The following is a 21,643-nucleotide window of genomic DNA, read 5'->3' on the forward strand; positions in this document are numbered from 1 at the left end:
CTCAAAAAAAAAAGAAAAGAAAAAAGAAAAGAAGGAAGGAGGGAGGGAGAGTGGGAAGGAAGAAGGAAGGAAGGAAGGAAGGAAAGAAGGAAGGAAGGAAAGAAAGAGAAAGAGAAAGAAGGGAGGGAGGGAAGGAGAGAGGGAGGGAGGAAAAGAAGGAAGGAAGGAGAAAGAAAGGGAGGGAAGGAAAGAAGGAAGAAGAGAGAAAGGAAAGGAAAGGGGAAAGGGAGGAAGGAATGAAGGGAAGGAAGGAAAAAGGGAATGAAGGAGGGAGGGAGGAAAGGAAGGGAGGGAGGGAGGGAGGGAGGGAAAGAAGGATTAGGCTTCAGTTTGATTTGGCACACTTGGTAGCTGTGTCACCTCAGGCAAGTGGTTTAACCTCTCTAAGCCTCTATTTTTGTCATCTGCAAAGTGAGGTCATTGATAGTACCCACTTCCCATGTTTGCATTAGCCATGCAATAATGGGGAAATGTCAGTGCAAAATTGGCAAATGGTGACGTTTCAAGCAACTGTAGCTGTTAAGATAAGAAAGCAATGGTGAGGGCCAGGCGCGGTGGCTCACACCTGTAATCCCAGCACTTTGGGAGGCTGAAAGAAGCCAATGTGGAAGGGGGGAGGGGGAGCCCCCCCCCCCAGGAATCCTGGCTGGGGGCAAGAGAGGCAGAAACTCAAGCAGAAGCACTTGAGAACCACGACGAGTTAGACAGAGGGTGCCCGGTATACAGCCACCTTCCTGCTGCCTCTGCCACTCTCACCACTGGCCTCTCTCCCGCAGAGGGCTTGCATCGATTTCGCCATCAGCGCCAAGCCGCTGACCCGACACATGCCACAGAACAAGCAGAGCTTCCAGTACCGCATGTGGCAGTTCGTGGTGTCTCCACCTTTCGAGTACACGATCATGGCCATGATCGCCCTCAACACCATCGTGCTTATGATGAAGGTAAGTGCCCTACACCAACCCCCAGCACTGCTTAAGCCCCATCTCGTTCCTGCCTCTACCCTCGTAAAATGAAACCATCTGCAGTTTCCCAGACAGACCACATTCTGGATCACCTCTGAGATTTTGTTCCTGCTGTTCCCTCTACCTGACACACAGTTCCCACCACTCCCCCTGGCCAGCTGCTTCTTCCCAGCTGTACCTGCAGACCTCTTCCTCCAGAAAGCCTTCCCTGACCACCCAAGACTGCTTGAGGTGCCTGTCTTAGCAGGCATCCTATCTTTATGTCGCCTACCACAAAAATCAGCGTCAGGTTGCACGACGGTGTCCCCACCCACTTGTGAGGACCTCATCCCAGAATTCCTAGAGTCCAACAAGGATCTGGCTCCGACAGAACAAGAAGCTCTCTATAAATGTTTGATTAATGAAATGAGGGAGCTGGGCGCGGTGGCCCATGCCTGTAATCCCAGAACTTTGGGAGGCCGAGGCGGGCAGATCACCTGAGGTCGCGAGTTCGAGACCAGCCTGAACAACATGGAGAAACTCCATCTCTACTAAAAATACAAAATCAGTCGAGCATAGTGGTGGGCATCTGTAATCCCAGCTACTCAGGAGGCTGAGGCAGGAGAATCGCTTGAAACCGGGAGGCGGAGGTTGCTGTGAGCCGAGATCGCGCTATTGCACTCCAGCCTGGGCAACAAGAGCGAGACTCCGTCTCAAAAAAAAAAAAAAGAGAGAAAAGAAAAGAAAAAGAAATAGAAATGAGGGAGGAGGGGTAGGCGAGGGCCCTGAAATCCCCAGGGACAAGGAGCTGCTTCCAAAAAAAAACTCTGAGGCCGGGCGCGGTGGCTCAAGCCTGTAATCCCAGCACTTTGGGAGGCCGGGACGGGCAGATCACGAGGTCAGGAGATCGAGACCATCCTGGCTAACATGATGAAACCCCGTCTCTTCTAACAAATACAAAAAACTAGCCGGAGGAGGTGGCGGGCGCCTGTAGTCCCAGCTATTCGGGAGGCTGAGGCAGGAGAATGGCGTAAACCCAGGAGGCGGAGCTTGCAGTGAGCTGAGATCCGGCCACTGCGCCCCAGCCTGGGCGACAGAGCGAGACTCCGTCTCGGAAAAAAAAAAAAAAACTCTGAAAACTTTTCACCCTGTGCTTTGGACTCCAAAGCATGGATTCACGCCTAGCTCTGCCATTTCATTCATTTAACTTTGCGCAAGTAACTAGTGACTTTCTGGGGACTTGGTTCCCTGTCAATAAAACGGGAATGATAATAATAGCACCTTTGCTCCCTCCAGAGGAGGTGAGAGGATGGAATGAGAAAGTTGATGCAAGGACCTTAGTGCCTTCTCAGCACTTCAAAAACAATCATAGTGGCCAGGCGTGGTGGCTCACACCTGTAATCCCAGCCCTTTGGGAGGTCAAGGCAGGCGGATCACTTGAGACCAGGTGTTTGAGACCATCCTGGCCCACATGATGAAATCCTGTCTCTACTAAAAATACAAAAATTAGCTGGGCATGATGGTGCACGCCTACAATCCCAGCTGCTTGAGAGGCTGAGGCATGAGAATGGCTTGAACCCAGGAGGCAGAAGTTGCAGTGAGCTGAGATCACACCACTGCACTCCAGCCTGGGTGACAGAGTGAGACTCCATCTCAAAAAAAATAAGGAGGCCAGGCACAGTGGCTCACGCCTGTAATCCCAGCACTTTGGGAGGTCGAGGCAGGCGGATCATGAGGTCAGGAGATCGAGACTATCCTGGCTAACACGGAGAAACCCCATCTCTACTAAAAATACAGAAAGTTAGCTGGGCGTGATGGCAGGCACCTGTAGTCCCAGCTATTTGGGAGGCTGAAGCAGGAGAATGGCGTGAACCCGGGAGGCGGAGCCTGCGGTGGGCCGACCGGCCCACGGCACCCCACCCGGGGGAAAAAAGGAGACCTGTTCTCAAAAAAAAAAAAAAAAAAATGGAAAAAAAAGTATAATTCAGCCAGGCACAATGGCGTATGCCTATAGTCCCAACTATCAGAAAGCTAAGGTAGGAGGATTGTGAGTTCGAGCCCAGCCTGGGCAAAACAGGAAGACCCCGTCTACCAAAAAAAAAAAAAAAGAGGCGGGGGAAAGTTTTTGTTTTTTGATGTGAAAAGAAGAGCCTAGTCCAGCGGAGAGCTGGGCTTTCCTGAACTATGCCTCCCAAAAGTGAGATTGCTCAGCCCTTGCCTGGGGCCGGAGTGTTGCCTGGAAAACAGCCATGAAGCTGCCTCCCCACTTCCCACTTCCCAGCCCCGCTCACTGACCCCTGCCACTCCTGCTTCTTTCCCCCTAGTTCTATGGGGCTTCTGTTGCTTATGAAAACGCCCTGAGGGTGTTCAACATCGTCTTCACCTCCCTCTTCTCTCTGGAATGTGTGCTGAAAGTCATGGCTTTTGGGATTCTGGTAAGTACCACCTTGGGGCTACAGCTACGGGCTTGGGAGAAGTCCAAGGGGGAGCAATGGGTGCTGGACGATGGTCTCCCCACATGGCCCCAAGACCCCCAACCTCAAGGGTGGCTTCGGCATCCTGCCAGTGGCCACAGATCCTACTTAGGCATTCTGTGTTTGCCAAGGAGTCCCAGGGAGACCCAACACATGAGTGTTACTGTATGGCTGCTTATGTATTCAGGTCCTCAAAATGATAGGAGTCATCATGCTGGGAGCTGTTAGCATCCATTTTAGAGATAAGAAGACTGAAATCAGGCTGGGCGAGGTGGCTCATGGCTGTAATTCCAACACTTTGGGAGGCCGAGGTGGGCGGATCACCTGAGGTTGGGAGTTGGAAACCAGCCTGACCAACATGGAGAAACTCTGTCTCTACTAAAAATACAAAATTAGCCAGGTGTGGTGGCGCATGCCTGTAATCCCAGCTGCTTGGGAGGCTGAGGCAGGAGAATCGCTTGAACCTGGGAGGCAGAGGTTGCAGTGAGCTGAGATCACGCCACTGCACTCCAGCCCGGGCAACAAGAGTGAAACTCTGTCTCAAAAAACAAAGAAAGAAAGAAAGAAAACTGAAATCAGGCTGAGCACAGTGGCTCATGCCTGTAATCCTAGCGCTTCAGGAGGCCAAGGCAGAGGAATCACTTGAAGCTAGGAGTTCTCAACCAGCCTGGGCAGTAAAGCAAGCCCCTGTCCCTACAAAAAAAAAAAAAATTTAATTAGCCAGGCATGGTAACTCGTGCCTGTAGTCCCAGCTACTCGGGAGCCTGAGGTGGGAAGGTATTTTGAGCCCAGGAGGTGGAGATTGCTGTAAGCTATGATCATGCCCCTGCACCCCAGCCTGGGCAACAGCAAGACTCCACATTTAAAAAAGAAACACAGAGGTCGGGCACAGTGACTCACACCTGTAATCCTAGCACTTTGGGAGGCAGAGGCGGGCAAATCACTTAAGCCCAGGAGTTCGAGACCACCCTGGCCAACATGGCAAAACCCTATCTCTACTAAAAATACAAAAAATTAGCCTGGCGTGCTTGTGGGTGCCTGTAATCCCACCTTCTCAGGAGGCTGAAGCAGGAGAATCGCTTGTACCCAGGAAGTGGAGGCCGCAGTGAGCTGAGATCACACCACTGCACTCTAGCCTGAGCAATAGAGCGAGTCTCAAAAAAATAATGATACTAAGAATAAATACATCTTTATTTTTCACCAGCCACTAACTAAATTTTAACATTTCCTTCCATCTTAAAGGGAGACAACACACCCTTATTAGTATTATCAACCCTTAATATTAGCAACATGACCTGTGTCACTTACAAACACCAGATATTTTCATAGTGCATTATAAGGGCTGCAGATACCTTAACATTTAATTTGCACTCGTCATTGCTTTAAAATGCTGCTTGTGATTAAACCTTTTTATTCAGTGTGTTAATGAAGTGTATTCATTGTTAGATCACCTTTTTTTTTTTTTTTTTTGAGACAGAGTCTCGCTCTATCCCCCTGGCTGGAGTGCAGTGGCGCGATCTCAGCTCACTGCAAGCTCCGCCTCCCGGGTTCACGCCATTCTCCTGCCTCAGCCTCCTAAGTAGCTGGGACTACAGGCACCCGCCACCGCGCCCGGCTAATTTTTTGTATTTTTAGTAGAGATGGAGTTTCACCGTGGTCTTGATCTCCTGACCTTGTGATCCGCCCGCCTCGGCCTCCCAAAGTGCTGGGATTACAGTGAGCCACCGCGCCCGGCCTAGATCGCCATTTTTAAAACTTTTTTTTTTTTTTTTTTGAGACAGAGTCTTACTCTGTTGTCTAAACTGGAGTGCAGTGGCACAATCTTGGCTCACCAAAACCTCCACCTCCTGGATTCAGGTGATTCTCCCATCTCAGCCTTCTGAGTAGCTGGGACTACAGACGCACACAAGCATGCCCAGCTAATTTTTGTATTTTTAGTAGAGACGGGGTTTTACCATGTTAGCCAAGCTGGTCTCAAACTCCTGGCCTCAAGCAATCTGCCTGCCTCGGCCTCCCAAAATGCTGAGATTACAGGCATGAGACATCGTGCCCAGCCTTAAAAAATATTTTGATAGCTATTATAAAAGGTAACCTTTCAGTCCTGGCTGTTTTGTTATGCATTTACAAGTCTTTTTTCTTTTTTTTTTTTTTTGAGATGGAATCTCGCTCTGTTGCCCAGGCTGGAGTGCAGTGGCCAGATCTCAGCTCACTGCAAGCTCCACCTCCCGGGTTTACACCATTCTCCTGCCTCAGCCTCCCCAGTAGCTGGGACTACAGGCGCCCGCCACCTCGCCCCGGTAGTTTTTTGTATTTTTTAGTAGAGACGGGGTTTCACCGTGTTAGCCAGGATGGTCTCGATCTCCTGACCTCGTGATCTGCCCATCTCGGCCTCCCAAAGTGCTAGGATTACAGGCTTGAACCACTGCACCCGGCAACATTTACAAGTCTTTATGCATAAAATAAAATAGCCAGGGATAGTCTCACGTGGCCAAGGGGGTTCACAGAATACACACAAAAGTATTATAGTTGGCTGGGCACAGTGGCTCACACCTGTAATCTCAGCACTTTGGGAGGCAGAGGCGGGCGGATCACGAGGTCAAGAGGTCCAGACTACCCTGGCCAACATGGTGAAACCCCATCTCTACTAAAAACTACAAAAATTAGCTGGGCATGGTGGCGCATGCCTGTAGTCTCAGCTACACGGGAGGCTGAGGCAGGAGAATCATTTGAACATGGGAGGTGGAGGTTGCAGTGAGCCGAGATCATGCCACTGCATTCCAGCCTGGCGACAGAGCGAGACTGTGTCTCAAAAAAAAGGCTGGGCATGGTGGCTCACACCTGTAATCCCAGCACTTTGGGAGGCCGAGGCAGGCAGATCACAAGGTCAGGAGATGGAGACCATCCTGGCTAACACGGTGAAACCCCGTCTCTACTAAAAATACAAAAAATTAGCCAGGCATGGTGGCAGGCGCCTGTAGTCCCCACTACTCGGGAGGCTGTGGCAGGAGAATGGCGTGAACCTGGGAGGCGGAGCTTGCAGTGAGCCGAGATAGTGCCACTGCACTCCAGCCTGGGCAAGAGCGAGACTCTGTCTCAAAAAAAAAAAAAAAAATATATATATATATATATATATATGTTATAGTTCACACCTGTAAGCCCAGCAGTTTGGGTGGCTAAAGTGGGAGGATTGCTTGAAGCCAGGAGTTCAAGACCAAGCTGAACAACATAGCAAGACTCCATCTCTACAAAAAAAAAAATTAAAGGCTGGACGCAGTGGCTCATGCCTGCAATCCCAGCACTTTGGGAGGCCAAAGTAGGCAGATCTGTTGAGACCAGGAGTTCGAGACCAGCCTAGCCAAAATAGTGAAACCCCCTCTCAACTAAAAATACAAAAATTAGTTGGGCATGGTGGTGCACGCCTATAATCCCAGCTACACAGAGGCTGAGGTGTGACAATAGTTTGAACTCAGGAGGTGGAGGGAGCCAGGATTGTGCCACTGCACTCCAGCCTGGGCGACGGAGGGAGACTGTGTCTCAAAAACAAAACATTAGGCCGGGTGCAGTAGCTCATGCCTGTAATCCCAGCATTTTGGGATATGGAGGCAGGCAGATCACGAGATCAAGACCATCCTGGCTAACATGGTGAAACCCTATCTCTACTAAAAATATAAAAAATTAGCCAGGCGTGGTGGCAGGCGCCTGTAGTCCCAGCTCCTCAGGAGGCTAAGGCAGGAGAATGGCGTGAACCCGGGAGGCGGAGCTTGCAGTGAGCCAAGATTGCAACACTGCACTCCAGCCTGGGTGACAGAGCAAGACTCTGTCTCAAAAAAAAATTTTTTTTTAATTAAAAATTAAAAATCAAACAGGCATGGTGCATACATCTATAGTCCTAACTACTCAGGAGACCGAAGCAAGAATATTGCTTGAACCCAGTTAGTCAGAGTTGCAATGAGCTACAATTGCACCATTGCACTTCAGCCTGAGTGACAGAGTGAGACCCCATCTCTAAAAGAATAAAAATTGACCGGGCGCGGTGGCTCACGCCTGTGATCCTAGCACTTTGGGAGGCCGAGGCGGGTAGATCACGAGGTCAGGAGATTGAGACCATCTTGTCTAACATGGTGAAACCCCATCTCTACTAAAAATACAAAAAATAGCCGGGCGTGGTGGTACGCGCCTGTAGTCTCAGCTATTCAGGAGGCTGAGGCAGGAGAATCGCTTGAACCCAGGAAGTGGAGGTTGCAGTGAGCCAACATCGTGCCACTGCACTCCAACCTGGGCGACAGAGTGAGACTCCATCTCAAAAAATACATAAATAAATAATAAGAAAATGAAAATTATTTTTAAAAAATTGGAGGGCTGGGTGTGATGGCTCATACCTGTAATCCCGGCACTGTGGGAGCCTGAGGCAGGCAGATCCCTTGAGGTCAGGAGTTCAGGATCAGCCTGGACAACATGGCAAAACCCTATCTCTACTAAAAATACAAAAATTAGCAGGGCGTGGTGGCGCGTGCCTGTATTCCCAGCTACTCAGGAGGCTGAGGCACGAGAATCTCTTGAACCCAGGAGGCGGAGGTTTCAGTGAGCCGAGATCACGCATTACACTCCAGCCTGGGTGACAGAACGAGACTTTGTTTCAAAAAAAAAAAAAAAAAATTAAGGTGAGGAAGGCTTATGCTAATGGGCTAGGACTTGAAGTAAAGTGACTTATTGCAGGTCCCCAGTGTGTGGCCAGGGTGAGACTTGAAGCAGGACATCCGTTCTCTTGACCACCAGCTTAGTCCATCCCTTTGAAGAGAATGACCTACAGCCTGGTCTCAGCCAGGGTCTCAGGAAACCAAGTTCCCACCTTGGCTTATGGAGGTGGTTAGGGGCATCAGCTTTAGCGCCAGAGTTCTAGGTTCAGATCTTGCCTCATCCTATATAAGCTTTGTCACCTCCCCATCATTAAAAGGAGCCATCCTCCGCCTCCACCTCAGCAGAGCCCTGGTAAGCAGCAAATGCACTAATGTGCATGTAGAGGACTGAGGATAAAACCTGGCCTGGAGTGAGCACTCAGTAAATGCTAGGGGCCAGGCACGGTGGCTGACACCTGTAATCTCAGCACTTTGGGAGGCTGAGGCGGGTGGATCGCTTGAGCCCAGGAGTCTGAGACCAACCTGGACAACACAGTGAGATTCTGTCTCTACAAAAAGTACAAAAATCAGCCTGGTGTGGTGGCGTGCACCTGCAGTCCCATCTACTCAGGAGGCTGAGGTTGGAGGATGGATTCAGCCCAGGAGGTCAAGGCTGCAGTGAGTCGTGATTGAGCCACTGCACCCCACCCTGGGTGACAGAGCAAGACCCTGTATCAAAATAAATAAATAAATACTAGGAAAGGGGTCCTAATAATGGACCTTTTTCCTCCAAAATAGTGGCTTTGCTTTGGTAGAGATGCTACTTAATAGAAGCACTTCAGGCCAGGTGTGGTGGCTCATGCCTATAGTCCCAGCACTTTGGGACTTCTGCCAAGGCAGGAGAATTGCTTGAACCCAGGGGTTTTAGACCAGCCTGGGCAACATAGCAAGACCTCATCTCTACAAAAAAAAATGAAAAATTAGCCAGTATAGTGGCACATGACTGTTGTCCTAACTACTTAGGCTAAGGCAGGAGGATTACTTAAGCCCAGGAGTTCAAGGCTGCAGTGAGCTGTGATCACATCGCTGCCCTCCAGCCTGGACAACAACACAAGACCCAGACTCTAAAAAACAAAAAAGAAGCACTTCGAGAAATTTCTTTTTTTTTTTTTTTTTTTCTTTGAGACGGAGTCTCGCTCTGTCGCCCAGGCTGGAGTGCAGTGGCCCGATCTCAGCTCACTGCAAGCTCTGCCTCCCGGATTTACGCCATTCTCCTGCCTCAGCCTCCGGAGCAGCTGGGACTACAGGCGCCCGCCACCTCGCCCGCCTAGTTTTTTGTATTTTTTTTAGTAGAGACGTGGTTTCACCATGTTAGCCAGGATGGTCTCGATCTCCTGACCTCGTGATCCACCCGTCTCGGCCTCCCAAAATGCTGGGATTACAGGCTTGAGCCACCACGCCCGGCCGAGAAATTTCTTAAATGATACACTGAGCATACCCCAGAGGTTCTGATTCACTTGGTTTGATGAAGCGGGGGGGATCACTGAATCTGTAATTTTTGTTTGTTTGTTTGTTTGTTTGTTTGTTTGAGATGACTACTCACTCTGTCACCCAGGCTGAAGTGCAGTGGTGCAATCTTGGCTCACTGCAACCTCTGCCTCCTAGGTTCAAGCAATTGTCCTGCCTCAGCCTCCTGACTAGCTGGAATTACAGGTGGCCACCATCACGCCCAGCTAATTTTTGTATTTTTAGCAGAGATGGGGATTCACCATGTCAGCCAGGTTGGTCTCCAACTCCTGACCTCGGGTGATCTGCCCGCGTCAGCCTCCCAAAGTGCTGGGATTACAGGCGTGAGCCACCAGGCCCGGCCTAGCCCCTACTTTTCAGGGACCTGCCCTGGGGCTTTGCCACCCTCATATTCCAGTTGGATTACAGGCGTGAGCCACTGCACCCAGCCTGCAGTTATTTTATTCTGAGTTGGTCTTCTGCTGGTGAAGTGATTCTTCCACTGGGGCCTGGAGCTGCATCTCCCTCACCCTGCCAATCCTGCAAGAGCCAGCACTGAGCTTCCCCTCTGCTTTCTGGTGTTTTTTTGTTTTTGTTTTTGTTTCTGAGATGGGGGTCTCACTCTGTTGCCCAGGCTGGTCTTAAACTTGTAACCTCAAGCAGTTGTCCCTCCTTGGCCTTCCAAAGTGCTGGAATTATAGGCATGAGCCACCATGTCTGGTCTCCCCTTTCAGTTTTAAATGAAGCCACAAGTTCCCCGTGTAACATTCGGGAGATAGAGGGGAGCTCTCTGGCCTAGGGGTTGAGGTCTGTGACCAGACGCCTATAAAGTTGTCTTTGTTTGGACTCCCATGGAAGCAGAGCCTGAGACAAGGATTGAGTGCAAGGAATTTATCTGGGATGCAAGGCAGTAAGGGACAGGGGAAGAGACACAGGGACAGAAAGGCAACCAGGAAAGAGTGTATTATTAAGCCAGTTCCTGCTGTGGACAAATGGGGCTCAGTTTCAGTGGGGACCTCCAGGAGGCAGCAGAGAGCACATAGCACAGAGTCATCCCACCTCACAGGGAGGGAGTTGGGGTATTTATCCTCCAGTGCCCATCAGACATAATCAAAGGCCATTTCCAGGGGAGCTATTAATTCCCTAACACATGTGCAGCCAGAGAGAGACACTGGGCCAAGTAATGTACTGTAGGTGTGCAGATGAGATATGGGCAGGGCCCCAACAACATCTGCCAAAATGCCAAAAGTGCCAGTAGGACCCGAATTCCTTTTTTTTTTTTCTTTTTACAGAGTCTCGCACTGTGGCCCAGGCTGGAGTGCAGTAGTGCAATCTCTGCTCACTGCAAGCTCTGCCTCCCAGGTGCACACCATTCTCCTGCTTCAGCCTCCCGAGTAGCTGGGACTACAGGCGCCTGCCACCACGCCTGGCTAATTTTTTTTTTTTTTTTTTTTTGTATTTTTAGTAGAGATGGGGTTTCCCTGTGTTAGCCAGGATGGTCTTGATCTCCTGACCTCATGATCCACCTGCCTCAGCCTCCCAGAGTTCTGGGATTACAGGTGTGAGCCACCGCACCCAGCCCCCTGAATTCCTTTTATAGGCGGTTGCGAAACAACAACATCCCATCTGTTGAACACCTACTGTATATTCCATGCTCAGCGACCCACATTCATTGTCTGATTGCTGTGTTACTGCTGCCTCCCAGAGAAGGGCGCAGAGGCCCCAGGCACTTCAACTAGGAGGGAAGCACAGCTCTAAAGTCAGGCTCCTTCTCTGTAAGGTAGAGGGGCTACTTCAGGGTCACACTGACCACCCCAACCCCTGACCTGGCCTCTGCTTCTGCGAAGATGCTGATAAGGCCCTGTGTTTTGTGTTTTGAGTCCCACTGACCCCAGAGGGGAGGGCCATCTCTTTGACCCAGACTCTTGGGTCCAGACTGGGATGCCATCCATCACCATGTCAGTACCCGGTTGAGGGGAGTCAGAGATAGGAGGAGACCTTGTGGGACTTGAGGCTGTGACTGTTTTCCAAACAATGTGGAGTATTTCCATATTTTAGCAACAGAAAGGCTATGCTTGTGTTTCCCCTTGAGCCAGCACCCAGCCCAGGAATGTAGCAGTCAGGATAGATCAAGTGAAGCTGTAGTAACAAACAGCCCCCACATCTCAGTGACTTAAATTGATGGGAAGGTTTTTTTACACTCAGCAGGGAAGCTGTTTGCCTCATAGTTACTCAGGGACCCAGCCTCACAGAGTAGCTGCCATTCAAAATGTTACTAGTCACCAAGCCCAGGGTTGAGAGGCTAGAGAGGCCAATGCTGACCAGAAAGTGACCGCACTGCTTCCACTCACAGCACATCGCTGCACCTAGACACACATGGCCCCGTCTAAACACAAGGGGGCCAGGAAGTGCATGTGCCTGAAAGGCCCCAAAGCCCCCTGTCTGGTTCCTGTTCTGTACCCTGTTACTATCCTCCTCCAGATCAGGAAATGGAGACCCAGAGAGGTTAAGCCACTTGCCCATAGCCACACAGCTCTGGTTGCAGAGTTGGGATTTGAACCCAGAGTCTCCTTTCTTCTTGAGTATGCTGCCAACCTAGTGGGGTCCTGAACAGACTGTGGACTGTCTGAGACCTGGGTTCAAATACTGGCTTTACATCTCTGTGCTGCTAGCCTCAGGCAGATGAGTGGCTTGGTCACCTCCTAGAAAATGGGTATAGCTGGGAGCGGTGGCTCACGCCTGTAATCCCAACACTTTGGAAGGCCGAGGTGGGCAGATCACTTGAGGTCAGGAGTTCGAGACCAGCCTGACCAACATGATGAAACCCCATCTCTACTAAAAATACAAAAATTAGCTGGGTGTGGTGGGATGCACCTGTGGTCCCAGCTACTTGGGAGGCTGAGGCAGGAGAATTGCTTGAACCCAGGAGGCAGAGGTTACAGTGAGCCAAGATCGCGCCACTGCACTCCACCCTGGGCGACAGAGTGAGACTCCATCTCAAAAAAAAAAAAAAAAGAAAGAAAATGGGTGATAACCATTCCCTCCAGGATCTTCATGAGGATCTCGATGATGTCATTTATAAAGCCCCTGGGGTCTCGGGAGCCCTCAAAAATGCTGGAGAGATAAGCCACAGCTCTGAAGAGCAGCCCCAGCCCCGTGGAGCTGAAGCAGGGACTGGAGGCCCCCTCTGGGGCCAGGCCAATCATGGGAAGGCCCCCAGGGGTTCCCAGGGAGGGAGACTCAGCGCAGATGATGTGAACAGCCTTTACCGCAGCCCTTTGAACAACCACAACTGTCCCGGGCACTCCGCTGATTGGCAGCTGTGCCTCTCACGTGCCCCTGGCCAGCCTAGGGGGGCCGGAAACCAAGCCCTCTGTTGGCATCTCTTGTCTTGTGGGTCCCCATTCTAGAATTATTTCCGCGATGCCTGGAACATCTTCGACTTTGTGACTGTTCTGGGCAGCATCACCGATATCCTCGTGACTGAGTTTGGGGTAAGTCTCCCACCAGCTTCTCTCTGGGTGACTCTGGGCTGGACAAGGCAGGTGGCGGGGGGCGGGGGAGTATTTCCGGAAGCAGTGGGTCCCAACAGCCACAGCTGCTTGAGCCAGCACTTGGCCATGACCAGAGAGGGAGAACTGGGGCCCCCGGGAACAAGGGCAGCCCCTCCAGAGGGCATCGTGGGGAGATGGGGGTGACCAAAGCCTGGCTGTAGGGCCAGCACTGAGGGGTGGGCTTCCCTGCAACCTGGCCTAGGAATGAATAATGCAGATGAGTACATTGAGGGAACTGAGACACTTAAAAGCTCCTAAAGCTGAGCCGGCTCCCAAACACCACCCCTTGTCAGGAGCCCAGAAAGAATGAGTTTCGAGTCAATTTTGTTTAAACCAACCCGCTCCTGGTTCATGGGCAGGAGAGAGCCACAGCTCTCAGGCCAGAGTGGGAACACAACTCCCAGGGCCATAGTGGGGTGCCCAGGATGTCTTTTCTCCTCTAGCCCCAGGCCTGGGAGACTCTCAACATGGGGGTCTCTGGACCTCTCTGTAGTGGCCCCACAGGACACATTGCCCTTCTCCTTTTCTGGAAGACTCAGGGCCCCAGAGTTCCTGTCCCAGACCCTCTCCTTGGCCATCTGCCAGTGAGCCCAGGCTCGGGGTCCCTCGGGAGATTGAGGGGAGGGTAGAAGATCCTTGCAGGGGGAAGCAATGGTCAAAAGGCATCAAAGCCAAGGGTTAAGGGTGATATCAATGTCATCTTAATAACAATAAAAATAACAATAGCTCACAAGAATCGCAGCCTTGCTGTGTGCCAGGGAACTGTGCTAAGTGGTTTACGTGGATTGGCTCAGGATAGAGGTCTCGGTCTCAGCTTGTAAGAGAATTCCCTCGGAGGGTTTAGCTGAAGGCACCCAAATGCAGAGATCACTGGTGGAAGGGAAGGGAAGGGGACCCACAAGGGTGGCAAGGTGCCCCGTGACCAGCCACCATAGGGAGCCATTACCTGCCCAGGTGCTGAAGTGGGGAAGGAACCTGAGCAGGAGGCCAGGAGATGCCACCAAATGGGACCTGTCCTGTCAATGTGGAGGCACAGAGACCAGGACCAAAGCAGGTGGAGTGCAATAAGAGAGAAACACCCCAACCTTTCTCTCCCCTTGTCCCTTATCTCCTGCCAGAGCCTCCCATTGGCCAAGGTAAACCAGAAGGAAGCTGAATATGATGCTCAGAGCAGGCAGAGAGCAGGAGAATAGAACTGGGTGTGGTCGTGCCTGAGAAAGAGGGTATTGCCTCATTTCGCAGACAGGAAAACTGACCCTCAGCTGGGCACGGTGGCTCACACCTGTGATCCCAGCACTTTGGGAGGCCGAAGCCAGTGGATCGCCTGAGGCCAGGGGTTCAGGACCAGCCTGGCCAACATGGTGAAACCCTGTCTCTACTAAAAATACAAAAATTAGCCGGGCGTGGCGGCAGGTGCCTGTAATCCCAGCTACTCAGGAGGAGTGAGGCAGGAGAATCACTTGATTCTCAGGAGGCAAGAGGTTGCAGTGAGCCAACATTGTGCCACTGCACTCCAGCCTGAGCAACAGAGTGAAACTCTGTCTCAAAAACAAAAAGAAAGAGAAAGAAAGAGAGAGAGAGAAGAAAGGAGAAAGAGAGAGAGAAAAGAAGGAAAAAAGAAAGGAAAGAAAGAAAAGAAAGAAAGAGAAAAGAAAGAGAGAGAAAGAAAGAAAAAAGAAAGAAAAAGAACGAAAGAAAAAGAGAGAAAGAAAGAAAGAAATCAACGTGAAGCGCTTGGCACAGAACCTACCAGGAAACCAGGAGTTTGAGAATGGTGGTTGTCATTATTATTGCTATTGTTGTTGTTATTGTGAATGGGTGTGTGTTAGCCAGCCCTGAATTATAATCAATTTGAGGGAAAGATAGTGGGTGGGTGTTTGGGTGCTTCTAGGACAATTAAGTCCCAACCTCGAGTAGGGAGAGGCATGTCCTGGTGGGCAAGGAGGTCTCAGTTGCCCCTTTCTGCCTCCCAGGTAAGCCCACTAATTCTGAGGCCAGGGCTTGGCCAGGCTGAGACAGGAAATGCCAGATTCTTGGGAGGGCAGGTCCCTGGGGTTTAGGGGGCAGAGGGCATGCGGCAGTACTAACCAGTGCTGCCTCAGCTGCCGCCCCCAAGTGGCTGGGGTGACGTGGGTTTGCCCTGTGTGCAATGGATAATGACTGTGTTTCTTGTCTTGTCTCTTTTCATGCCTGCTCTTAAAACTGTATATTGGCGCAACGCCGTCTGAAAAACTCATCCAATCAAAATGCACTATGAAATTCATTTGTTCATCCATGACATGGTCTGTGTGTTCATACACCAATGACTTATCTCCCAACCCACCGCCACCACCACCCCCACTCCCCGCCCGGGAACCGAAACCCATTGGTTTTTTGGCACTGGTTACAAATCAACCTAAAAAATGCTGAACACGCCTCCCCAACTGCCCCCGCCCGCCCGCTCCCCCTCATCTTCAACATCTGCATCTAGAATCCGGTTGGTCTTACTTCTTTCTGAAGTCTAAATGCCTTACATTAACTGTGAACGCATCTCCTCGCATCGGCATTGCATGCCACACCCCGCCTCTCCAACGTGGGATGCCTGACGCTCTCCCCACCCCTCTGCTCCCCTCTGTCTGTCTGTCCTCCCGCCCCCAGCCCCTGTGCCTCCCACTTCCTGCAGACTCTGGCTGTTTTTTATCAGGTTCTGAATGGGGGTTTTCTGTTTTGGGTGGTTTGCATCTTTTGCAGAGAAAGGGATGGGTTTTCCCAGCGCAGCACCTCTGTCTCTCGCCCCATCCCGCACACACATCCTGTACACTCAGAGACAATGGAAGCAAATCCACTCCCAGCCACCTCTCACCTCTCCTGTCCCCCATTCAGCTCCATGGACCCCAGGCCCCAGGAAAACTGCCAACTGTCTCCTTGCTCCTCTAGCTCTCTCCATCCTGCTGTCCCCAAACCTCCATCTCAAGCCCACAAGATCTCTGGCCTTGACCAGCAGAGTCTTGACTCTCCAAGTCTGATAAAGGAGACGTGAAGGCCAGGCAGTGTGCAGGCAAAGATTCTCAGGCAGAGGAACTCAGAAGCGCCAGACTCGGATCTGGTAGCTTCATGTGGGGCCGGCCCACTGAGGCCCTCTCCTGGAGCCTTGAACTGCACGTGCGCACACAGTCACACAGTCACTGCACACACACAGTCACTGTGCACACAGTCACTATGCACACACAGTCACTGTGCACACAGTCACTGCACAGACACTGCACACACAGTCACTGCGCACAAAGTCACTATGCACAGTCACTGCGTACACACAGTCACTGCACACAGTCACCACACACACAGACACTGCACACACAGTCACTATACACACACTGTGCACACAGTCACTGCACACACAGTCACTGCACACAGAACTGCACACAGTCACTGCACAGTCACTGCACACAGACACTGCACACAGTCACTGTGCACACAGACACTGCACACAGTCACTGTGCACACAGTCACTGCACACAGTCACTGCACACACAGAGGCACTGCACAGTCACTGCACACAGTCATGGCACACAGACACTGCACACAGTCACTGCACACACACAATCACTATGCACACACAGACACTGCGCACACAGTCACTGTGCACACACAGTCACTCTGCACATATGCACACACACAGTCTCTGTGCGCACACAGTCATTGCACACACAGTCACTATGCACACACCACACACACAGTCACTGCGCACACAGTCACTATGCACACACAGTCACTGTGCACAGTCACCACACACAGACACTGTACACAGTCACTATGCACACACCACACACGCAGTCACTATGCACAGTCACTGTGCACAGTCACTGCACACACAGTCACTGTGCACGCACAGATACTGCACACAGACAATGCACACAGTCACTATGCACACAGTCACTGTGAACACAGTCACTATGCACACAGTCACTGCACACAATCACTATGCACACACCATCACTATGCACACACAGTCACTGCACACGGTCACTGTGCACACAGTCACTATGCATACACACTGTCACTGCACACAGTCACTGCACACACACTGCACACACAGTATGCACACATACATACACTGTACACCCAGTCACTATGCACACACAGTCACTGCATGCACAGTCACTATGCACACACACTGCAATCACTATACACACACAGTCAATATGCACACATAGTCACTGCAGTCACACTGCACACACAGTCTATGCACCCACACACTGAACACACAGTTGCTATGCACACAGTCACTGTAGGCACAGTCACTATGCACAGTCACTGTGCACACACACAGTCACTGTGCACACACACAGCCACTGCACACACAGTCACTGTGCAGTCTATGCACACACAGTCACTGCGCACACAGTCACTGTGCAGTCTATGCACACACAGTCACTGTGCACACAGTCACTGTGCAGTCTATGCACACACAGTCACTATGTATCCATACACTGCACACACAGTCTGTGCACCCTGAACCACACACTGAACACACAGTCACTATGCACACACAGTCACTGCATGTACAGACACCGCGCGTAGTCATGACCTCTTCTTTTTCTTGCTCATTCTCTAATTCTCTCTCTCTCACTTCTTTTTGTTTGTTTGTTTTTTAGGCAGAGTCTCGCTCTGTCACCCAGGCTGGCATGCAGTGGCACAATCTCAGCTAACTGCAACCTCCGCCTCCCAGTTTCAAGTAATTATCATGCCTCGACCTCCTGAGTACCTGGGATTACAGGCATGTGCCACCACACCAGGCCACTTTTTGTATTTTTAGTAGAGACAGGATTTCACCATGTTTGGCCAGGCTGGTCTCGAACTCCTGACCTCAAGTGATCCACCCGTCTCAGCCTCCCAAAGTGTTGGGATTACAGGTGTGAGCCACTGCACCTGGCCTCTAATTCTCATTCACTGTCCCTGTCTCTGTGTCTCCCACACACAGTCATGCATGCATGCACACACACACACTGGCCCTCACTGCTACACCTACCCACCCTGTACCCCCACTCCAGTACATACTGCACACATCTCTCTCCCTCCCCCACTTCTCAGCCCCTTGCACACCCCGCGTTCTGTTAAATCTCAACTGCCTCTGCCCCTCCTCTACTCACCAATGAGGCCCTTAGAGGGACGCCCCAATGGCATCTTTGCCTTGGGATCCGTTTCCTGCTGGCAGTACACATGCACTCACCCACCAAACATTTAATGAGCCCCTATTTGGTGCCACAGAGGAATTATGGGCCGAAACAGACACCATTACTGTCCCCTCTCACCACATACAGTCAGGTGGGGGAGGCAGGCATCGGTCAAATAACACCTTGACTCCACTTAAAATTATACCTGCACTGCGAGCTGAAGGATGAGCAACATTAACAAGGCAGACAGAGATGCACAGAGCATTCCAGGCCCAGGACAGCCTGGACGGAGCCTGTGGGGGGTCAGGATCTGCAAGCGAGGAGGTGTGGCTGATGCAAAGACAGCAGAGAAAGGCTGGCCTGGAGATAGCCAAAGAAGACAGCAGGGGACAGGACCCGGGGCTGGGGAGGGTGGGGCTATATTGTGGAATTTGAGCTTTCTCCTAAGCACCAGGAAAGGCCTGGGAGGATAGGAAGCAGGGGAGGCGTGAAAGGAGGTGTGACTAGACAAGCTCACTCTGGTTGCCGGGCAGGGAACAGCTTGACAGGAGGCTGGGCTGGAGGTGGGCACCAGGAATCACAGCAAGAGATGACAGTGGAGGAGAGAGTACAGCGGGATGGTGTCCCTCTCAGACGGATCTCTGCAGGACCCAGGGAAAGATCAGAACTGAACTGAGGGGATGAGGTGCCTGTGAGCAGTCGGGTCTGGCTTAAAACTGGGAGACAGGCTGTGCGTCGTGACTCAAGCCTCTAATCCCAGCACTTTGGGAGGCCGAGGCAGGAGGATCACCTGAGTTCAGGAGTTCGAGACCAGCCTGACCAACATGGTGAAACCCCATCTCTACTAAAAAATACAAAAATTAGCCAGGCGTGGTGGCAGGCACCTGTAATCCCAGCTCCTCAGGAGGCTGAGGCAGGAGAATCACTTAAACCCGGGAGGCAGAGGTTGCAGTGACCCGAGGTCGTGCCATTGCACTCCAGCCTGGGCAACAGAGTGAGACTCTGTCTTTAGGGGAAAAAAAAAAAAACTGGGCGATAGAGGTGAGCAAGTGCCAGGAAAGGGCCCGGTTGGGGGAAGAGAATAGGTGTGGGCATAGCAAGTTTGAGGTGCCGTTAGGACAGCCTGAAATAAGTCAGATAGGCAGGTGTTGTGGGGGCTGGAGCTTGGAGCTGAGGTCTACAAGTAGTAGGACTTTTCTGGAGCCCTTAGGTGGGTGGTCTCCATATCCTTCTGAGCACTTGAGGGACACCTGAGCACAGCACTGGAAAAGACAAGACCCGTCCTCATGCCTTCCAGGGGCTGTGTCCCACCCCCATCACATTCTAGCCAGGAAGTTCAGGGGAGGTGTTGAGGAGAGGAAGCTGCATCTCCCAGGCTGTGGATTGAAATGTGGAAGGCAGGAAGAGGGAACTTGTCAGAAGTTCTGGGGGCAGTGGAAAGACTTGGTACAGATGCAGGAAGAGGTGGAGGGTGGGTGAGGGCAGCCTAGTACCCTTCCCCCACTGCCCCAAACCCTTCCCGTCTCCACCCCTACCTCCCTCGTGTGTCTCCTCCCCGACTTGACTCCAAGAAGGGAAGCACGTTTTCTGCATGCATATCCCTGCCAGATCCCTGGCTTTTTTGCATGGTTGCAAGCTTCCCCTGCTCTCCCCTAAACCCCGCTCCTGAGGCTGCTTCCAGGGTCCGCCTGCCTTCGCATGCCTGGCCGAGTCCACATGTTATGATCCGCCCCATGAAAGGGATGGCTTGTACTCTGGGGTTGAAAGGGAGGGGGCTGGGGATACCTGAGCCATCAGCCCCATCCCCAGGTGGAGCTGGGTGGCCAGGCAGGGATGGGGGTCAGGGCAGCAGGGCACAGAGAGTGACTCTGTTAGCCAAGCTGGGTTTGGGGGCTTGTTCGAGGCACTGGAGACATTCTCACAGCAGTTGAGCCCAGCGTGGTCAGGGTAGGATCCCCCAGCCCCCTTCTCCATCCTAGAGGCCTAAGGACGCACTGATTGTGTCCCAGAGAGCATCCCAGACATTGCCAGCAAACCCAGAGGCCTGTTGCCAGCCTCAGAAATTCCTTGAACTCCAGTCCTTGCCTCTCAGCTCCCAGGCCAAAGCTAGCACAAGACACAGATCTGGCAGCCAGAAAGCCTTCTGGAAGCCACCAAGGAGGATGCCCTCGTAATTCGTCACCCAAACTAGGACACTTTTGAAACCGAGAGGGAGGCTGTGACTATATGGTCACCCTGTGCCATTTGGGGGGTAAAGGTTAGACCAAGTTAAATCTTGCTACGTGGCCTGTAGCAAATCCTACAAATCCCATAGAACAAGTCTCATTAAGCCCCTTCCTTAGTGTGGAGAGACCCTCTGCTCCTCCTGCCTTCACCCTGCTGGGTACTGGCCAGCGAAGGAGGGTTTCCATGTCTGCCTGAGGCTGGGGTCTCAAACTCAAATGCCTCTGGGGACCAAGCAGACACCAGTCAACCAGGAAAGCAAGTGCCATTTCTAGAACCTGCGGACCTTGGAAAACTGGAGAGCATGTGTGGCCTGCTTTCAGGGAGCAATCGCAGCAGGCCTGGGGTTGCCAGAAAGTCAGATTGGTGGGCAACATCTCTTGATTTTTAAACAATGGCAATAATTTTTAATTAAAAACAAGGACAAATGAAAAAACACTGCTCAGGCGCAACACAACAGTTTTACTAGCTAGATTTGACCCACTCCTGACTTCGAGACTCCAACCCCCACCCCACCAAGGTCCCTTGAAGCCCCACAATGGCCACTTAACACTGGCAGTCCATGTTCACCATCTCCAGCTGGTCTCCTCCCTGACTCCCCAACTCTCTGGCCCCCTGGTTCTTCTAGCTTGGGTGGGAGGAGGCAGAGGCAGTGACTAGACAGGGGGTTTTTGAGCAGAGGCAGTGGCCACCCAGGGAGGTCCTGGGGGCAGGGATGGCCCCACCTCCCAGCCCCCAGCACCCGCCCCTTGGTGGGCCCGGGCTGATTTCTGAGCTCACCCACCCATGGGAGCTGAGTGCTTCCTGCTTCCTGCAGGCCTGGTCCCGTGCTACTCCACCCAGCCCCAGAAGCTGAGAAGCCATCCCTGAGAGGGGGGAAAAGGGCCCCAAATGCATCTTCTCCGACTCAGCGGGCAGCGAGGACTCACCCTGCAGCCGAACAGTCCCAGCTCCCTCCCGTCCTCCCCATTCCCGCTCGCCAAGGGGGTAAGAAAAGATGCTCTTCCGCTTCTCCCAATTGGCTCGAGCCGCTGCTCCTCTTGGCCGTGGGGTGAGGTCAGGGCGGGCAGGAGCGGGTGGGCAGCTCGGCAGGGCAGGGCAGGGCAGGGTGCCCGGTGAGTCCCGTGACAGATGCATTTCTGGCCCGGAGCGTAACATGCCCTCGGAACCCGCACA

At 52.1% G+C, this 21,643-nt stretch overlaps 1 protein-coding gene across 16 annotated transcripts in view; it reads left to right on the plus strand.

Annotated features, from left to right (window-relative positions):
- The window catches only part of CACNA1A (calcium voltage-gated channel subunit alpha1 A), a 428,952-nt gene that overhangs the window by 373,634 nt on the left and 33,675 nt on the right, over window positions 1-21,643 (plus strand). For 9 of the 16 annotated variants that reach the window (XM_031659832.1, XM_031659842.1, XM_031659846.1 and 6 more), the window contains 4 exons: window positions 777-941; window positions 3,266-3,376; window positions 12,948-13,031; window positions 15,562-15,567. In XM_031659832.1, the coding sequence (XP_031515692.1) occupies window positions 777-941; window positions 3,266-3,376; window positions 12,948-13,031; window positions 15,562-15,567 (366 nt within the window). The remainder of the gene's footprint in view (window positions 1-776; window positions 942-3,265; window positions 3,377-12,947; window positions 13,032-15,561; window positions 15,568-21,643) is intronic. The other 7 variants (XM_031659835.1, XM_031659843.1, XM_031659836.1 and 4 more) reach the window with 1 other exon arrangement.

The sequence above is a fragment of the Papio anubis genome, chromosome 20 (assembly GCF_008728515.1).
Source record: "Papio anubis isolate 15944 chromosome 20, Panubis1.0, whole genome shotgun sequence".
NCBI lineage: Eukaryota > Metazoa > Chordata > Mammalia > Primates > Cercopithecidae > Papio > Papio anubis.